The sequence below is a fragment of the Trachypithecus francoisi genome, unplaced genomic scaffold, assembly GCF_009764315.1.
Source record: "Trachypithecus francoisi isolate TF-2019V2 unplaced genomic scaffold, Tfra_2.0 Lachesis_group9, whole genome shotgun sequence".
In the NCBI taxonomy this organism is placed as follows: domain Eukaryota; kingdom Metazoa; phylum Chordata; class Mammalia; order Primates; family Cercopithecidae; genus Trachypithecus; species Trachypithecus francoisi.
Window position 1 is genome coordinate 51,953,536 of NW_022681474.1, and position 17,545 is coordinate 51,971,080.

The 17,545-nt window shown below is 41.8% G+C and overlaps 2 protein-coding genes across 21 annotated transcripts in view; one reads left to right on the top strand and one right to left on the bottom strand.

Annotated features, from left to right (window-relative positions):
* LOC117082370 (glutamate dehydrogenase 1, mitochondrial-like) lies at positions 1-13,903 on the bottom strand. Of its 8 annotated transcripts, none has more exons than XM_033209029.1 (9): positions 11,134-11,252; positions 10,789-10,970; positions 9,495-9,632; positions 9,269-9,406; positions 8,759-8,839; positions 7,743-7,866; positions 6,245-6,336; positions 3,098-3,160; positions 1-1,655 (listed from the first exon to the last, which is right to left on the bottom strand). In XM_033209029.1, the coding sequence occupies exons 2-9, from the start codon at positions 10,840-10,842 to the stop codon at positions 1,536-1,538; spliced, it is 810 nt and encodes a 269-aa protein (XP_033064920.1). In that variant the 5' UTR covers positions 10,843-10,970; positions 11,134-11,252; the 3' UTR covers positions 1-1,535. The 8 variants fall into 8 exon arrangements, 6 of the variants coding, with proteins under 6 accessions (XP_033064920.1, XP_033064916.1, XP_033064921.1 ...); XR_004436566.1 differs by lacking the exons at positions 10,789-10,970; positions 11,134-11,252 and adding exons at positions 3,736-3,799; positions 13,452-13,903 and having other exon boundaries at positions 1,562-1,655; positions 3,098-3,121; XM_033209025.1 differs by lacking the exons at positions 10,789-10,970; positions 11,134-11,252 and adding an exon at positions 13,452-13,895.
* LOC117082372 (ribosome biogenesis protein BMS1 homolog) overlaps positions 13,510-17,545 on the top strand; it is a 15,074-nt gene continuing 11,038 nt past the window's right edge. For 10 of the 13 annotated variants that reach the window (XR_004436569.1, XR_004436571.1, XR_004436568.1 and 7 more), the window contains exons 1-3: positions 13,523-13,660; positions 15,230-15,436; positions 16,313-16,502. The gene's annotated coding sequence lies outside the window, so the exon portion shown is untranslated. Of the gene's footprint in view, positions 13,661-13,729; positions 13,861-15,229; positions 15,931-16,312; positions 16,503-17,545 lie in introns of those variants that run through there. The other 3 variants (XR_004436576.1, XR_004436570.1, XR_004436578.1) reach the window with 3 other exon arrangements.

Below are 17,545 nucleotides of genomic sequence, written 5' to 3' on the forward strand. Positions count from 1 at the left end.
AGTTGTTGATATTATTTAATAAAATACAAAATATTTCGAGAATAAAGACTATGCTTTCAGGGATCATTTCTATAGTTCGTTACTAGGGAAGTTTCTCGGAACGTGTAGAGCGCTGGGAAAAAAAAATTCAAGAATAAAATCTGGGCATCTCACAATAAAGTGGAAGGAAATATTATATGGGTGGTCGCTATAAACATTTCAGAAATCCAATTGCAGTATTATAACTTATGAAAAGAGAAACTACCACATGTAAAAACACAGAGAAGAAACATAAGTTTTGGAAAACGTAGACTTTTAATAACTGCTTTTATCACCAGGTTAAGCCATGCAGTTACAAAGTAGTTAGAAATTTCTCAAGGGTGTTACAGTTAAAAGAAAAAAAAAAAGCTCATTGTTACACATAACATTATTTAGCACTTCATGGGGACACTACTGCTCAAAAGGTTCTGGCCAAATAACTCCCAAACGAAACACTCAGCCCAAGGTTGTTTTCAGCCCACTGTTAGCGACGCTGGGTGCAGAATGGAAAGCCTCTAAAAGGAGAGGACACAAAGTCAGGTGAGTAGGGGCCATTGGCAATGCTCAGAGCCAGCCAGACTCCAAACAGGGAGTTCAAGTGGTTTTTTTCTGTGACACTCTACTTGAATTACTGTTTAATTAGTCCACCATAGATCTTCCAAAGAGAACAATTAGTAACATGATAAAAAGGTTACTGCATTCTTTGGACTATGTGTCAATTACAGTTAGCAAATTCTGACAGTTTTAACAAAAATAGCCTCCACCATTTTGCAGGTATGAAGAAAACTTAATTATCTACAAGGGTTTTAATGTTTGCTGGACAATAATACATGACTGATAAGCTATAAATGATACTGTTTTATGATAGTAGTTTTTTTCATTTATTATTTTTATAGGCATTCACTGTTTGAGTCAAGGTTAGGCCTGTTAAGTGATTAAAGACAATTTTATTACAGCAGCATATATGTATTTTATTCTAAAAGAATAGAATTCATAAACAGAAACAGCTTTTATATTTGTTTGAACCTGCAAAATTGAGTTATTTTGCTGATATAAAATACTAAGAACTCACTTGAGGACCATGCCACCTTCTGAAAAGGCCACACACCTACTTCTTAAATGTGTTAAAGTTACAGCGTGTCCCAGACTCGTCCAGAGCAAAATAAGCAAGCAACTGACTGCTCTTGACTGTCTCTTCCCCAGCAATAGCACTGATTGTGTTGGGAAAAGCCACAGAGCAAGGCTGCACAGCCAGATGGAGACTTTTTATTTAAAGGCAAAATACCAAAATGGCTCTCTGGTGTAGGTGATTTCTACTTTCACACTCAGCTTGTACATGTTCCCCTAACCTTAATTTCTTTCTCCTTCAGGGGCTGATTTGGATTGACTTGTTGAGAATGGTATCCATTATTACTGAGTCAGGAGAGAAAGGGATTTCTGTGGTTACATGTAAACTTGTGATAGGTCTGCAGAAGTTACAGGTGAAGAGGATAGTGAGGAAGTCAGCCACGATCCATCTATGTGAAGGTCACACCAGCTTCATTGTACACTTTGAAGACTTTCTCAATGGCATTGACATAGGCAGCTGTTCTCAGGTCCAATCCCAGGTTATACTTCATGGCTGTGCGCATAATTTGCTGAAAAGAAAGAGAAAATGCAGTGAAGATGATCCTGACTCAAGGGGCCAGGCCATAAACACACAAGGCCCAGACAGGCCTGGTCCAAGTTACCTTCTCAGTGTTTCAAGGCAGGACTTGGGCAGCCAAAGACAAACCACTGTAGCAGCAGAACCTCTAGACAGGAGGGCCTGATTCTCTGGACTTAACAATGGGGTGGCTGGGTGCAGTGGCTCACGCCTGTAATCCCAGCACTTTGGGAGGCTGAGATGGGCAGATCACTTGAGGTCAGGAGTTCAAGACCAGACTTGCCAACATGGTGAAACCCTGTCTCTACTAAAAATACAAAAATTAGGCTGGGGTGCGGTGCCTCACACCTGTAATCCCAGCGCGTCAGGAGGCCAAGGCGGGTGGATCACTTGAGGTCAGGAGTTTGAGACCACCCTGACCAACATGGTGAAACCCCATCTCTACTAAAAATACGGGCGCAGGGGTGGGCACCTGTAATCCCAGCTACTTGGGAGACCAAGGAAGGAGAATTGCTTGAACCCAGGAGGCGGTGGTTGCAGTGAGCAGAGATCGCACCACTGCACTCCCGGTGGGAGACAGAGCGAGACTCCATGTCAAAAAACAAAAACAAAAACAAAAACTAGTTGGGCGTTGTGGCTCACACCCGTAATCCCAGCTACTCGGGAGGCTGACAGACAAGAATTGCTTGAACTCAGGAGGCGGAGGGTACAGTGAGCTGAAATTGCGCTACTGCACTCTAGCCTGAGCAACAGGGCGAGACTCCATCTCAAAAACCCAAAAAAAGAAGGGAGTGATGAAAATGTTCTAGAATTATAAAGTGGTGATGGCTCGAATATACAGTAAAGGATGCCGAATTTTATACTTTGAAAGGATGAATTTATAGGACATAAACCCTATCTCAATAAAAAATTAACAAGAAAAACAACAGCACTAAGAAGCATCACCTTCTTCATCAATATCTGCCTATGCTATTTCATCATAAATCCAAGCAGACAGAATCTGAACCCAAGAAGAAATTAGGAAAACGGGACTCACACTGTGGTTGAGGCCTTAAAGTAGGGATCAAGCAGTCAAAACAACTTGTGCTTATACCAAATTCTACAGTAAGGTAGCTTCCTGTAGCTATAACATAGTGGCGCACTGAGCTACAACCCAATTTGGCTAACTACTTGATATTGGGCTAGCTGCCAACGTCATTACCTCCTAAATCAGCCTTATTATTTCTTTCCAAAGCCTCATAAACGTATTTGAAGACTCTAAAAAAACTGCTCATCATCTGAGACTCAAAAAGCATGTGTTTTGCTACACACAAATGAGGACCATTGAACAGATTGCTATTTTCTATCAGCACACACAGTCTGGTGGCTGAGATAACACGGTTGAGCTGTACTTCATGTGACTAGCAGGAAGGCAAACAGCATCTGCACACATACCCTGGCAGATCGTTCCATTGTGTACGCCAAGCCAGAATGCACGATGTCTTTCTCAGACGCACCCTATTAGGGAAAAAGAACACACATTTAACAAAACCACAAAGACCTGCTTTGTGTCCCTGTATAAGATGACAAAGGATTCTTAAGTCCAGACAGAATTTTTTGTCTTTCAGCAAAGATATGTCATTTCTGTACAGTATCAAAGATACAGTATCTTGATACTCAAGTAACAATTTATTTTTATTATATTTGACAGCAAACAAATACTCATGAAATAAGATTACGGTACAACAATGAAGACAGTTTTTGGACTTAAGAGACATGGGGGCATGGAGTGAGATGAGCACCCTCCACTCACGGAGATGCAGATGCTCTGAGCAATGTGTTACGCTGTTCGTGCCACGGTGTGTTCACCTCGGCTCCCCAGAGAACAGGGACACGACACCACCCAGAACACAGAAAGGAATCTGATGAAACCCCAAAGCGGCTTTGGGGTAGAATTCTGCCTGTGTATCCAGTACTGCCAGCAACTTTTAAAGCTGTATGGATCTTAGCAGCTTCTTCATTTTACTGAACAGGAAACTAAGGAACAGAGAAGCTGGTCAACGTTACAGATGGCTATTTTTAGAGTTAGGATATGATCCAGGGACTTCACCATCAAGTCAGCTTCTCTCTTTCCTAATTTGTTTCTTGAAATGCTTTTTAAAAAATTAAGGATAATTAACTCACTACCACTCTTAAGGTAACCCAGCTACCAGGAGCTGGGCAGATGTGGAAGCTCCCAGGCTGCCTCAGTTTTATCTGTGAACAGATAGCAGGTCATGAGCTGGAGTGCAGGGCAGCAAGAAGAGGAGAAAATACGATGTAATCGCTCAGGAGATGGGCAGAATGAATGCAACACAGAAAAGCAGTATGACTGCTGGGCAGCTCTGAGCACGTACTTCAGGTTAGTGGTTAGGATGTGAACTGCCAGCAGGCCTCCTACAGGGTAGAGGCATGGAAGAGACTGCTGGGATTTAATCAGCGCTTAGGTGTTAACAAGGGCGTATGATGAAGGAAACAAGACCGGGGAGTGACTGTAATGATGGAGCATGGAATTTAAGTTAGATAAGGAGGGAAGTGAGGGTGCTGGGGGATGAGGGACAGTGGAAACATGGCAGGGTCATGATGTGGGTCCTGATAGAGCCAAACAGGGACAGGGGGGAAATAAGAGAGAGAGGTGGAGAACACTCTCTTTTTTTTAACTGACAAGGCATATGCTGGGCAGTGGGGTGACCAAAGAGAGTGGTGAACAGCCCTCTGACAGCAGCAGTAGCAGCACAAGCCCTTCCAATGCACTACTAGCCACTTGGGATGGATGTTATGTATGAAACAGTGGCACACAGGAGACTTTCAGAGACAGCCACAGAACTGCAGTGATAGGGATTGGTGTATTCCAGATAGAAGGACCAGAACAAAGACATCACTGTAGGAAAAAGGAAGCCTTACTTAGGGGAATGGTTAGTACCTAGAATGGCTAAAGCATTTTTTCTTTCTTTAAAACAAAACCTTTAACTTTTTCCCATGTTGCAATACAGTCTCAGAACGGTTTTCTATCACTGAATATTTCTTAAGAAGATATATGATAACTTAGCCATTGTAATATATTCTTAGACTATGACTGAATATTTCCTAGGATGTATTATAAGATATATTATAACTCAGTCATTTCCCTGCCCTTAAACTTTAAATAAAACCAAATTTAAAAACTGTCTACACTGTTTCTTTTTTTTCTTTTGAGATGGAGTTTCGCTGTTGTTGCCCAGGCTGGAGTGCAATGGGACGATCTTGGCTCACTGCAACCTCCGCCTCCTAGGTTCAAGCAATTCTCCTGCCTCAGTCTCCCAAGCAGCTGGGACTACATGCGCCACCATTCCCAGCTAGTTTTGTATTTTTAGTAGAGAAGGAGTTTCGCCATGTTGGCCAGGCTGGTCTCGAACTCCTGACCTCAGGTGAGCCACTTGCCTTGGTCTCCCAAAGTGCTGGGATTAGAGGCGTGAGCCACCGCGCCCGGCCTACACATAGTTTCAGTAACATCACCGTGCATGGAGTGGTTCCTCCTCTTTTGAATTATTTTCTTAGGATAAATTCCCAGAGGGGAGATTATCATAGCACCAAAGGGCAGGAACACATTAATAACTTCACATTTTCCAAAGAGCTGCACCGATCTGCACTGTCACTAGAATAAAGGTACAACTGTTTCACCATATACATGGTGAACATAAGATACATTCATTGTTTTGGTTAATACATTAAAAAAACACTTTTTAAATTTGTATTTCTCTAACAATGAGGATAAATTTTTTCCCCAGGTTTATGTGCTATGGACTTTTGTTTTTCATGTCTTTCATCATTTACTGGTAAAGAAGTTTTCCTTCCTCCATCCCTCCCTCCCTTTTTCCTCCCTCCCTCCTTTCTTTTCTTTTTGTGGAGGAGGGGTGCACAGTCTCTCTGTGGCCCAGGCTTAGAGTGCAGTGACACAGTCTTGGCTAACTGCAGCCTCTACCTCCCAAGTTCAAGTGATTGTCCTGCCTCAGCCTCCCGAGTAGCTGAGACTACAGGTGAGTGCCAACACACCCCGCTAATTTTTATATTTTTAGTAGAGACGGGTTTCACCATGTTGGCCAGGATGCTCTCTATCTCTTGACTTCGTGATCTGCCAGCGCTGGCCTCCCAAAGTGCTGGGATTACAGGCGTGTGCCACCGAGCCTGGCCTCTTGCTTTCTTTCTACAGAGATGGGGACTCGCTATGTTCCCCAGGTTGGTCTCAAACTCTTGGACTCCCATATAGTTCAGTCTAATGCTTACTTTTCAATTCTTCCTATTTCTCTGAAGCTTAAGATAATTAAAGTACATAATAATCCTTCACTGTTAAAACATGTGCGTGAAAAATACCAAATTTATTTATTTTAAATTTGTTAGTAGTCATTAGGATTCTTACTCCAGTTTTAGAATGTAATGAAAAGGGAAGGTAAAAAACACACGTCACACACTTACTGTCAAGCTAATTACAAAGACTATGCCATAAATGAAATCCATCTAACCAGCTGTCTGAACAAAAGAGCAGGGAGCATGTGTAAAGTACAACTGTGGGGTGAGCACACTCACCGATATCCTGTCTTGGAACTCTGCTGTGGGTACAATGGGAACAGTTCCACGATGCTTTCCAAATTTTCTTTCTAAACTCTCTTGAACAGACACTATAGAAAAAAAAAAAAAGAGAGAGATATCAAGATATTGCTAACAGAAAAGAAAAATGAAGTAGAATCAAAAGTAGTCCCAAACAGTAACCGTAACCCAAAAACGTACAGAGAGTTCTAATGACATAAAAGGGTTAATCATTTAAAACTCAGTCAAGAAGGGTCAGGCACGGTGGCTAACGCCTGTAATCCCAGCACTTTGGGAGGCTGAGGCGCGTGGATCACTTGAGGTCAGGAGTTCGAGACCAGCCTGACCAACATGGTGAAATGCTGCCTCTACTAAAAACACAAAATTAGCTGGGCATGGTGATGCCTGCCTGTAATCCCAGCTACTTAGGAGGCTGAGGCAGGAGAATCACTTGAACCAGGGAGGCAGAGGTTGTAGCGAGCTGAGATTGTGCCATTGCACTCCAGCCTGGACAACAAAAATGAAACTCTGTCTCAAAAAAAAAAAAACTCTGTCAAGAAGGAATAAAACACATTATTGTCAATTTCCTATATAAATGTGGATTTAGGTCACTGCTGTGTTTCCATAACACCCATTACCAGGGTTTTTCCTTGGCTCTATTAAAAAGAAAATGCTGGGGGAAAAAGAAAAGGAAACAGATGGAACACTTCACCCAGATTCTCACAGTGGGCTGAGGAGAGAAGCTCAGCAGGAGGTCTTGGTCTCATTTCAGCTTGATGAGAAATTCTACTCTTAACTGTGGAGCTTACTCTAGTCAAAGAAAAACAAGTATTCTCATCAGGAGTCTCAAAAACAATTCTTGACACTAGATAGGCCTTGACTAAGAGCAACCAGAGACAGAAATGAGTATTGGCAGTGGGGTTTTAAAATCACACTTAAATAAATACTATTGGCAGGGCGTGGTGGCTCATGCCTGTAATCCCAGCACTTTGGGAGGTTGAGGCAGGTGGATCACGAGGTCAGGAGATCAAGACAATCCTGACCAACATGGTGAAACCCCATCTCTACTAAAAATACAAAAATTAGCCAGCTATGGCAGCATAGGCCTATAGTCCCAGCTACGTGGGAGGCTGAGGCAGGAGAATTGCTTGAACCTGGGAGGTGGAGGCTGCAGTAAGCTGAGTTCACACAACTGCACTCCAGCCTGGAAGACAGAGTGAGACTCTGTCTCAAAAAAAGAAAAAAAAAAATCAATTTGTAGACTATATTCTGTGAACATTACATCACAGAATAAAAATCTGGATATAAGTATATGGGAGAGTTAATATCCAGAAAGACATTGTGCATTTTTGGTCTAAGTTTCATGAGACAAAATATTATTTTCTTTTCTGAGACTCAATTCTTTCCCAAAGGGATAAGTTCTCTTAAGTGGACCTTTTTACAGCCTTTTAGCTGGCTCAAAAGATGAGTTTTGGTGAACAAGATTATCGATACTCACTGAGCAAGTGGTAGTTAGAATCCCTTTCATATTTGAAGGTCAAATGGCCATAGCTGACATGATTTAGATTCTTCAGCCACTCAAAGTAAGATACTATCACTCCTCCAGCATTCAGGGAGAGATCCTATACACAAAAATAAGACACCAAAGAAATTAGAAGACGATGGTTTTAGTAAAAGCTTAAAATGAACCTAAGACCTTAGGTTCAATACCAAGGCAGACTGAACTTCAAATATCACAAATATATTTTGGCTAGTATCAGGAATTTCACACTTAATTTAACACTCCTCCCCACCTCGCCCAATTCCATCTAACGCTTTTTCTATTTAGGGAAAAAAAAAATCATTTTTTGGCTTATTAATCAATGAATGTTAATAATCTTTGATTAGAGCCTCTTCTCTACCAGAAGTTCTCAGACTAAATGGCTTGCCCACCAACCAATTGGATTGGTCCATCCACAGGGCCTCTCAGAAGACAGGATTCTTTCTCCTATTACCTAAGGGTAGCCCATTTCAGTTACATTAAATGTCTTACGTACTTTCAGCAAAGGGGGTTCTTTAAAATGCATTCCAAGCCCACACTAATTTCTAATAACTTTTTGGTGTAGACTCATGCTTACCTGCCAAAAAACCTGAGCATGTGTGCCTCATATTAGTTTTCTGAGTGAAGCCAGAAGGGGCACTTGAAATGCATAAGGTTAGGAATCATACAGAAAATCTTAGAACTTAAGTTAGAATAGTGTTTCTAACACAGCACACATTTCTATAATCAGACTCTTAGAAAGTTAAAGACATTCAGTAAAGACCGTGAAATTGGAATAAATATTTAGATCACAGTGAAAAGTGACAGGCTTAGAATTAACCATGCTTCTACTGTATTTTCTCAAAAGTGAAATAAAGATGAATTCACTCCATATAGCTTGGGAGACTAATAATTCCTCTCTTCCTCCAAATTCCTTGCAAAAGACAATTATGATTCTAAGTACATACAAAGCCTAATCAATATAGATGACCTACTGGAATAACCATAATGTTTCTCTCCAGGAAGATCTTGTCCGCTTCTGGAGTTGTTGGCCCATTGGCACCTTCAGCAATGATCTGCAAGAGAGTCAGGAACATAGAGAAATGCCAACAACACCGTCAAATCCCCTCCACTGAGGGCAAGAGATGTGCGTATATGAACAAGGGCCTGTGGGGAGAAGTACAGCTTCAGTTAAAATTAAATAGAGGTTATTTTGCTCTGCAAAGTGTATAAAACTACCTTTTACTTTTCTATTTATCTAGGTTTTTAAATTTTTTTATAGGAGTGTCAGGCAGATGCGTTTCTTTTGGTAATGGTTGCACAACTCTGTGCAGGGAGCTAAAAGCCATTAAATTATTTACTTTAAATGGGAGAACTGTATGGTATATGCAATATATGCCAATAAAGCTGCTAAAAAGAAAGAGAAAACTCAATCAGACTCTTCTATGACCCCCTGACGTCATTCACATTGATAATGTTGGTTCTGGTTTCTATAATGTTGTCACCTTGGCTTTGACTCTGGGCGCGTTGGATTTGGTCAACTGCTTCTCACTGGCAGCTGGGATCAGTATGTCACAGTTAGCCTCCAAGATGCTTCCTTCATAGGGCTTTGCCTTGGGGAAGCCCAGAATGGACCCATGTTGCTGCCATTGATTGAAAATCACAATTAATAGCTGTACCAGAGTTTAAATGTTTATATTTAGTGTCTATGCCATAAAAATGTATTAATACCAATTTGAAGTCTTCCAGTTCCTTTGGGTCAATACCATCTGGATTCCATATACTCCCATCAGACTCACCAACAGCAATACATTTAGCACCAAAACGATGTAAATATCTCATAGAGTGTAGGCCCACATTACCAAATCCCTGTGAAGAACAATTATCCATGACACAAAAATTAAAGTCCTGGTATAGACAGCAAGAGTCATATTTTGACCAATGTAAATCCACACTCTGTTCATTTAGAAGCAATTCTCAAAATTCTTTTGCCAAAAGAAACAATGTACTAACTGGTTTCTCTTCAATAATAAAATTCTCTGTTTAAGAATGTGACGATCGGGCATGGTAGCTCATGCTTGTAATTCCAGCACTTTGGGAGGCTGAGGCAGGTGAACCACTTGAGATCAGGCGTTCGAGACCAGCCACAGCCAACACGGTGAAACCCCGTCTCTATTAAAAATACAAAAATTAGTCAGGTGTGGTGTCCCGTGCTTGTAATCCCGGCTACTTGGGAGGATGAGGCAGGTGAATCGCTGGAACCTGGGAGGTGGAGGCTGTAGTGAGCCGAGATCACATCACTGCACTCCAGCCTGGGCAACAGAGTCTCACTCTGTTGCCCAGGCTGGAGTGCAATGGTACAATTTCGACTCACTGCAGCCTCTGTCTCCCGGGTTCAAGTGATTCTCCTGCCTTAGCCTCCCAAGTAGCTGGGATTACAGGCGCCGCCATCATGCCTGGCTAATTTTTCTATTTTTAGTAGAGATGGCATTTTACCATGTTGGCCAGGCTGGTCTTGAACGCCTGGCCTCAAGTGATCCACTCGCCTTGGCCTCCCAAAATGCTGGGATTACAGGCATGAGCCACCATGCCCAGCTACAACTTCTGTTGTAAAGTTATTTCAACCTAATTAAGATTCTCCTAAGTAAAATACATGTTAACACATGAAACAAATTTGGATCAATGTGTAAACTTTTTTATATACTTACAAAACTTAGAGAGTTATGTTAAGAGACTTGCCCTTCTAGATACAATTTCAAGTTTGAATACTGACCAATATTTTGGTTGAATTTGGTGATAGTTGGTAATAGTTTCACATCTACTTGAGAGATACTTAAATCAGTTCTAGTTACATGAATCATAGCAAGGTTCAAAAAACAAAAGATCTATTACTCTGAAAACCACCACTCTAAAATTTAAGAGATGCGAGATAACTGAATTTTAAAATTACAATTCTAAAAACATTAAAAACTTTACTTAATGTCTATCAGTTATTAAAGAAACTTTTTTTTTTTTTTTTTTTTACCTTAACAACAAATATTTTATCTCCAAACCCTGGTGTCATTCCTAAAATGCTCATGTAAGAAGCTTCATTGATGAAGTTTTCAATCCCATGGAACACACCACGGCCAGTAGCAGAGATGCGTCCATCGATTCCCCCTTGGCTGATGGGTTTACCAGTGACACAGGCGTGTCCATTAATATCCTCTAAGAGGGAGTAATTGAAAGAATGAAATGTCAAGTCCAATTTCTCTGTTGAACAAATATAATGAATTACAGTCAAAGCACATTCTCATTTAATGCTAATTAGGAGTGTGTGTGTGTATGAATGTATTTAAGGTACACTTTTACCAATAGAGACAACACTCACTTTTTCAGCTTTCTGTTCCTAGAAAACATAATAAAGTCTACTATATTTTCTTTTTTTTCTTTTTTTTCGAGACAGAGTTTCACTCTTGTTGCCCAGGCTGGAGTGCAATGGCGTGATCTCGGCTCACCGCAACCTCTGCCTCCAGGGTTCAAGCAATTCTCCTGCTTCAGCCTCCTGAGTAGCTGGGATTGCAGGCATGTGCCACCACGCTCGGCTAATTTTGCAGTTTTAGTAGAGACAGGGTTTCTCCATGTTGCTCAGGCTGGTCTCGAACTCCCAACCTCAGGTGATCCACCCACCTCGGCCTCCCAAAGTGCTGGGATTACAGGCATGAGGCACCATGCTCGGCAAAGTAGACTATATTTTCTGATGGAAAAAACAGTGTAGGGATTGAACATCAAGTAAGTACAAATAACATCACAAAAGTAGAGCTAGTTCAGCCTAAAGCTATCATTCCTTCAACAAGTATTTAAGCTCTACTAAATCAAGGCACATACACATCCCATTCACGAGTGTCTTAAAATCTACTATAAGACTTGAGCATGTCACCAAAACAGAGCCTGAGACAGGAAGAGGCTTTATAATTTTCTTGGATGCGAAGACTCAACGTTGTCTTCTGCCACTATTTAAAAAGGAAGTTTTTAATATAACTTGATACTTAATATAACATGATATCCAAGTTCATCTAAGAGTAGACTAATGAAACTACTTAATGAAGTATTTTTAGAAAGGTATGTGTGGGTGAGAGTCCTGTGCTTCTGTGTGAGTAGAGTATCTTTGGTAGCAGCGCTTAGCTCTGCAAAGTGGAGATGGGGTTAGCAGTCTTCACCACCCATCTTTCTGTCCTTTTTCAATCGAAGATGTGCATATATTCTTGTTCAGAAACAGGTGTAATTAAAAAAAAAAGAAGAATGGGGCTCAGGAGGGCTTCCCTTCGAAGGCATCAAATATACTATAAACATGGCCACCAGAACACTGCAGAGTAAGCTCACCAGTGGAGCAGGAGAAACTACAGTCTTATTTTATACAGGCAATCAATATAAAATGAAAATCCATATAAAATTTTAAGTCAGTGGCAAAAGTATGAAATATTCAATAAACTTGTTGAAGCAATTTGCTACCCATGTAAACAAAATAAAATGCCTTACTTCACACCAAACCCCTAATTCCCAACATATCCCTAACGTTCCAGCCGGCTGAATTAAAAAGTGATGTTCTTTATCCGTATTGTTTAAATATTTTTACACAGAGAACTTAGAATTATATTATTTGTATAATTACCAACTAAAAGGATGAAAGCAAGGAAGGAAAACGCAATCTAGTAAAGTGATTTATAAAATTAGTTTTCCCACAGTTTGTTTTCGTGAATAATTAACACTTATGAATACAGAAATGCAAACTGAGTGCCAAATGCTTTTCAGCAGTGAGAATGCAAATGCTGGAGCTGAAGGAAATACTGTCAGGGGTCAGGCCTGGCGCCAACTGCCAGGCTCCCCAGCATACGTAATGGTCCTAAAAGCCCAGAGAAGAATACATTCTCCCACCAACACTGCACTTCTAGATGGGGCTAGAAGAAAAAGGGCGGCACGTTCCAGTTCACATCTAGAAATGAATAACAAAAACAACTGCGTCCTTCCCGTAGGCCTCGATTTGAGATTGCTTATCACTTAAAGAAGGAAAATTGCGTACCAGTATAGTTCAAGGGGGCCGTGCTTCACAAGACTTTCTCTTTAGCATTGAGAATGAGCTACAAATAACAACATAATGCCCACTGGTTTGCACTACTCAATGTAGTGTCTTGCTTAAACAGAACAACAGACCGGCTGGGCGCGGTGACACGCGCTTGTAATCCCAGCGCTTTGGGAGGTCGAGGAGGGTGGATCACCTGAGACCAGCCTGGCCAACATGGTGAAACCCCAACTCTACTAAAAATATTAAAAAATTAGCCGGGCTAATGGCAGGCGCCTGTAATCCCACCTACTTGGGAGTCTGAGGCAGGAGAATCTCTTGAACACGGGAGGCAGAGGTTGTGGTGAGCCGAAATCGCGCCACTGCAGTCCAGCCTGGGTGATCCAGTGAGACTCTGTCTCAAAAAAAAAAAAAAAAAAAAAAGAACAAGAGACCACACTCAGAGCTCATTGCTAAATGAGTCTCCTTCTGGCTTTTTGCACGGCACCAAGTGACCCGCGTCAGGTCGCACAGCTGCCCTGCCCTTCAGCGAGGACTCGGGCGAGCTCGGTGTACCCAACTAGGGAGTGCTACCGCGGGAGTCGAGACAGCGGATTCCGAGATCAGGGTGTGGCGGAATCAGCAGGGACGCGGACCCGGCGCCGGCGCCGGCACTCGGCTATTGGGGAGTCTTCCTTCCAGCTTTCCCCTGAAGGTCCTCCAGGCGCCGGTCTCTTTTTTCTGTCTTCTTGTTTCCCTCCGCCGAGTCGGCGCCACTGTGAATTTCCGTTTCCGGCGGTGTCCAAGTTGACCTGAGGAGTCGTAGTCGTGAGCAGGTTAGGTGGTCCGGCGGGCTGGGGTAGGCGACAGTGGGCTGGGGTAGGCGGCGGTGGGCTGGGGTAGGCGGCGGTGGGGTCCCTGGCTCTAGGGCAGGCGGCGGTGGGGTCCCTGGCTCTGGGGCACTGGGAAGATAGCGAGTCTTGCGCGTGGGAAGGTCCTCCCCTGGTCCCCCGGGTCATCTTTGCTCCCGAGGAGCAGCATATTTAGCATCTGCCGGAGGTGTGCCCCGGGGGTCGTTGGGAGAGTGACGGCATGAATCCCTGCAGAGAGCCCGGACTGGGAGGGAAGGTGTCCGGGAGACGTCGTTTCCTGGCGACGTGGTGCCGGCAGGCGACTTAGACCTGAGCCGAATCTGTTGACCCCAAATTGTGCTTTTCCCACCAAGAGCAAAAGGGAGAGAAATATTAGTACAAGTTCGGAACTAAAACAGAGAAGCAACATAACCTCTGAAATCACACAGCTATTCGGTTTCACAGCGTTCCTAGTTCCCAGCCCTCCTAACTCCCGGCCGGTGTTCCTTGACAGTATGGTGATATATAAAGACTTTCTGTTTCCGCTCGTGTGTGTGTCTGTGGGAAGTCTCTGACTCACTTCTGTGCTCCAGTAGCACCCTGTGCAGCCTTCCAATGTAGCCCTTATTGCATGGCACGGAAGACACTAGTTTGGATTTTCTCTGCCAGTCAGATCATAGCTATATCCATTTACTGGCACAGTGGCTAGCACATCAGAGACACAAACGTTTATTAAATGAATTAATACAGGACCTTAATTGAATGAAATGGCACCCTGCTCCGCTTTTTTTCAATCAAGCTGTCAGATTTTATGCAACCTGATACCCTAAAAAAAACTCACTAACTCAGTGATTACCAATTTATTGGCCACAGATTCCCAGGTACCTCAGAAATCACTGCAAGGCTCTCTGTAAGTCTATGAGGTCTCCAGGCATCATCTAGAATCACTCATATCTCATACATACAGATACTGCGATTTTTCAAATGTATGTAGATGAGCTGTAATTTAGGAGTTTTACAGAGTCGACAGGTACTAAAAGTAATACTGTGATCATATTGGAAGTTCAAAAAAAGGTTTTAAATTTTTCATTAAAATTTAAGTTTTAGTTTAAGTTAGGAAACCACTTCATTAATCTGGTTGATATCTAGGTACGAGCTGTCCAGTATGGTAGCCACATGTGACTGTTTAGAGTTAGAATGAAATTAAGAATTCATTTTTTCAGTTTCTCTAAGTACATTTTAAGTAACCACATGTGGCTAAAGTCTAAATAGCTGAAAAGTACAGATATAGAATATTTCCATCCTTGCAGAAATAGATAGTGCTGATGTTGACATTTAAGATGAATAAAAAGTAACTTAACCATAAAATGTAACCTTAGCAGAGGTAACTCATCTAATTTATAGCATAACAGAGAGAAATGAAATTGGGGATGGTTAAGCAGTTCCTACCCTTGTCTAGTGAACAAATACATCATCTCTTCATAAAGAAATAAATGAAATTTAATGTTTTCCCCTGTGTATTGCCTGGATTGTAAAATGCTTCTCCCACCTCCTTACCCCAACCTTCTTCCTTGTAGGTTAGAGTTACTTGTTATTGGTAAGTAGCCACTATGGAAACTAAGGACCAGAGAAACACAGAAAGAAAAACAATGGACCCAAAGCTGCAAAGAAAAAGAAGCGGCATCTGCAGGATCTCCAGCTGGGAGACAAAGATGATGCCTGGAAGAGAAATCCCAAAGCTTTTGCAGTTCAGTCTGCTTGGGGATGGCGTGATACTTTCACAGGTGTGTTTAGCTATAGTCTGATGGTTCTTCCTTTGATTCTTTTTAAATAGTAGGAGCCTCTCACAGGTGACATTTGGAGTCACAAGTCTAGTCCAGCTCCAAAGGACACGGAGATGCATGCTGTGTGGCTTTTACTAAAATGTGAGAAGCCTTCCCATAGAAGCTGCCTTGCCTCCAGCATCAGTACACTGGTTGGTGTTTTTTGCCCAAGATACAAGAATTTCTAGAATTTGTTTCTTCCTAAACTTTAAAGAGTTTCTACAGTGATAAGTGTGCTTTTTCCCTCCGGATATGTTTTACAAAGTTGTAATATAAAATGCAAAAATTACAATATGTGATACTAACATAGCTTTATTTAGTGAGTCCTTATGATATTGTTAGCAGTGTACTTTAAACATTATTCAACTAAGTCCTTCCAGCTGCCTTACTTCTTGCCCTCATTTTATGGACAAGAAAACTGAGGTCAAGAAAAGTTACCTCCAATCATATAACCAGTAAGTAGGAGAGCCAAATTTAACTCCAGAGCCTCTGCTCTTATCTGTTATGATGCACTGCCTCGGTATTTACCTTTTGATTTTTAAAAAACGATTAAAATCACTCCTAAAACAGTCAGATTTAAGGAGTATTTAATTTTCATCTCTATATTATTGAAGTCATCTTGTTACATCTTTATTGAACAGTAATTATTTGGATGGGGGTCAGAAGTTAATAATTGACAAGTTAATTATATTTATATATTGTCTGTTGTACCCTCTATAAAATATGCTAAAGTACTCATGTCTATAAGTATACCAAAAAAAGTCTACTTATAAGGTTGATACCTTTTACTCTATTTTGAAAGTGAGTTTACTTTTTTTTTTTTTCTTTAATGACTAGGACTCAGGATTTGAAGACAAAAAAGCATCATATTCCAGTGGTTGATCAAACTCCACTAGAGCCCCCACCAATAGTGGCCATGGTGACCGGGCCTCCGAAGTTGGAAAGAGCACTTTGATACAATGCCTCATTGGGAACTTCATCCGGCAGAAGTTTACCGAGATCAGAGGCCCCGTGACGATCGTGTCAGGTAGGAGATGCCGCCACAGACACAGAGTTGGTGTGGCTGTTTCATCTGAGGGACCTGCACGTGTTTCTTGTTTTCTTGAATGGAGCATGTTAAATATTGTCATATTGTGTTATCTCTCTTACACTTTTACTAAGTTAGCTATAACTTCAGAAAAGGGTAAGTTCCTAGAGATAAGGATGTGATACATATCTTATCCTGACTGCTCTATGGCTTTGCCAAGCATGTTTCTTGGAGGGACCTAGCAGGCCTGGTGACTGTGAACACATCATTTAACACGTATGTATTTAACACATAGCACGTACCTCCCATGTGCCAGGTGCACATGCTTGCCCTTATGAAGCCACATGCTGGTGGAAGTGCACATTTTCTCTTTTTCTTATGAGAATTTGCTTTGGGAGATGGTGACCTTTCCAAGTTTGAGGGAAGATGAAACAAACTTCCAGTGGTGGAATGGCAATGCACACTCTGAAATCTCTTGTTATTGCAGTAATATAGTTGGATTGAGACTTTTCTTTATCTTTGGAGCATCCATACTTTCTTTTCCTTTTTTTTAGACAGAGTCTTACTCTGTGGCACAGGCTAGAATTGCAGTGGTGTGATTGTAGCTCACTGCAGCCTCAACCTCCCAGGCTCAAGCAATCCTCCTACCATAACCTCCTGAGTAATGTATGCTACCACACCTGGCTAATTTTTCTTTTTTTCCTTTCTTTTTTGGTTTTGTAGAGATGGGGTTTCCCCCTTTGGCCCAGGCTTGTCTCAAAACTCCTGGACTTAAGGGATCCACCTGCCTTGGCCTCCCAAGGTGCTGGGACAAAGGCGTGAGCCACTGTACCCAGCCCCTATTTTCTTGACCATTTTCTTATTACCTTAATTTAGAAATGATTATCGTTATGAATATTCTGTTGCATTATGTTTGAGGATGTTTTTAGCGATAGTGGGAATACGGGAAGTTTTGATAGAGGTGAAGACACCTGCAGCTGAACAGCAGGATCATGGTTATCATGGAGCCTGTCCAGTCAGAATTTTCCCTGTTTGAGCACTTT

Excerpts from the sequence above, each read along its gene's own strand:
- LOC117082370 (XM_033209025.1), bottom strand. The coding sequence starts at position 13,820 with ATGACCCGGGGGACCAGGGGAGGACCTTCCCACGCGCAAGACTCGCTA. Across the intron at positions 9,407-9,494 it reads AACTGGAAGACTTCAAATTG|CAACATGGGTCCATTCTGGG; the intron begins GTATTAATACAT and ends AATCAATGGCAG. Across the intron at positions 7,867-8,758 it reads GAAACATTATGGTTATTCCA|GATCTCTCCCTGAATGCTGG; the intron begins GTAGGTCATCTA and ends TTTTGTGTATAG.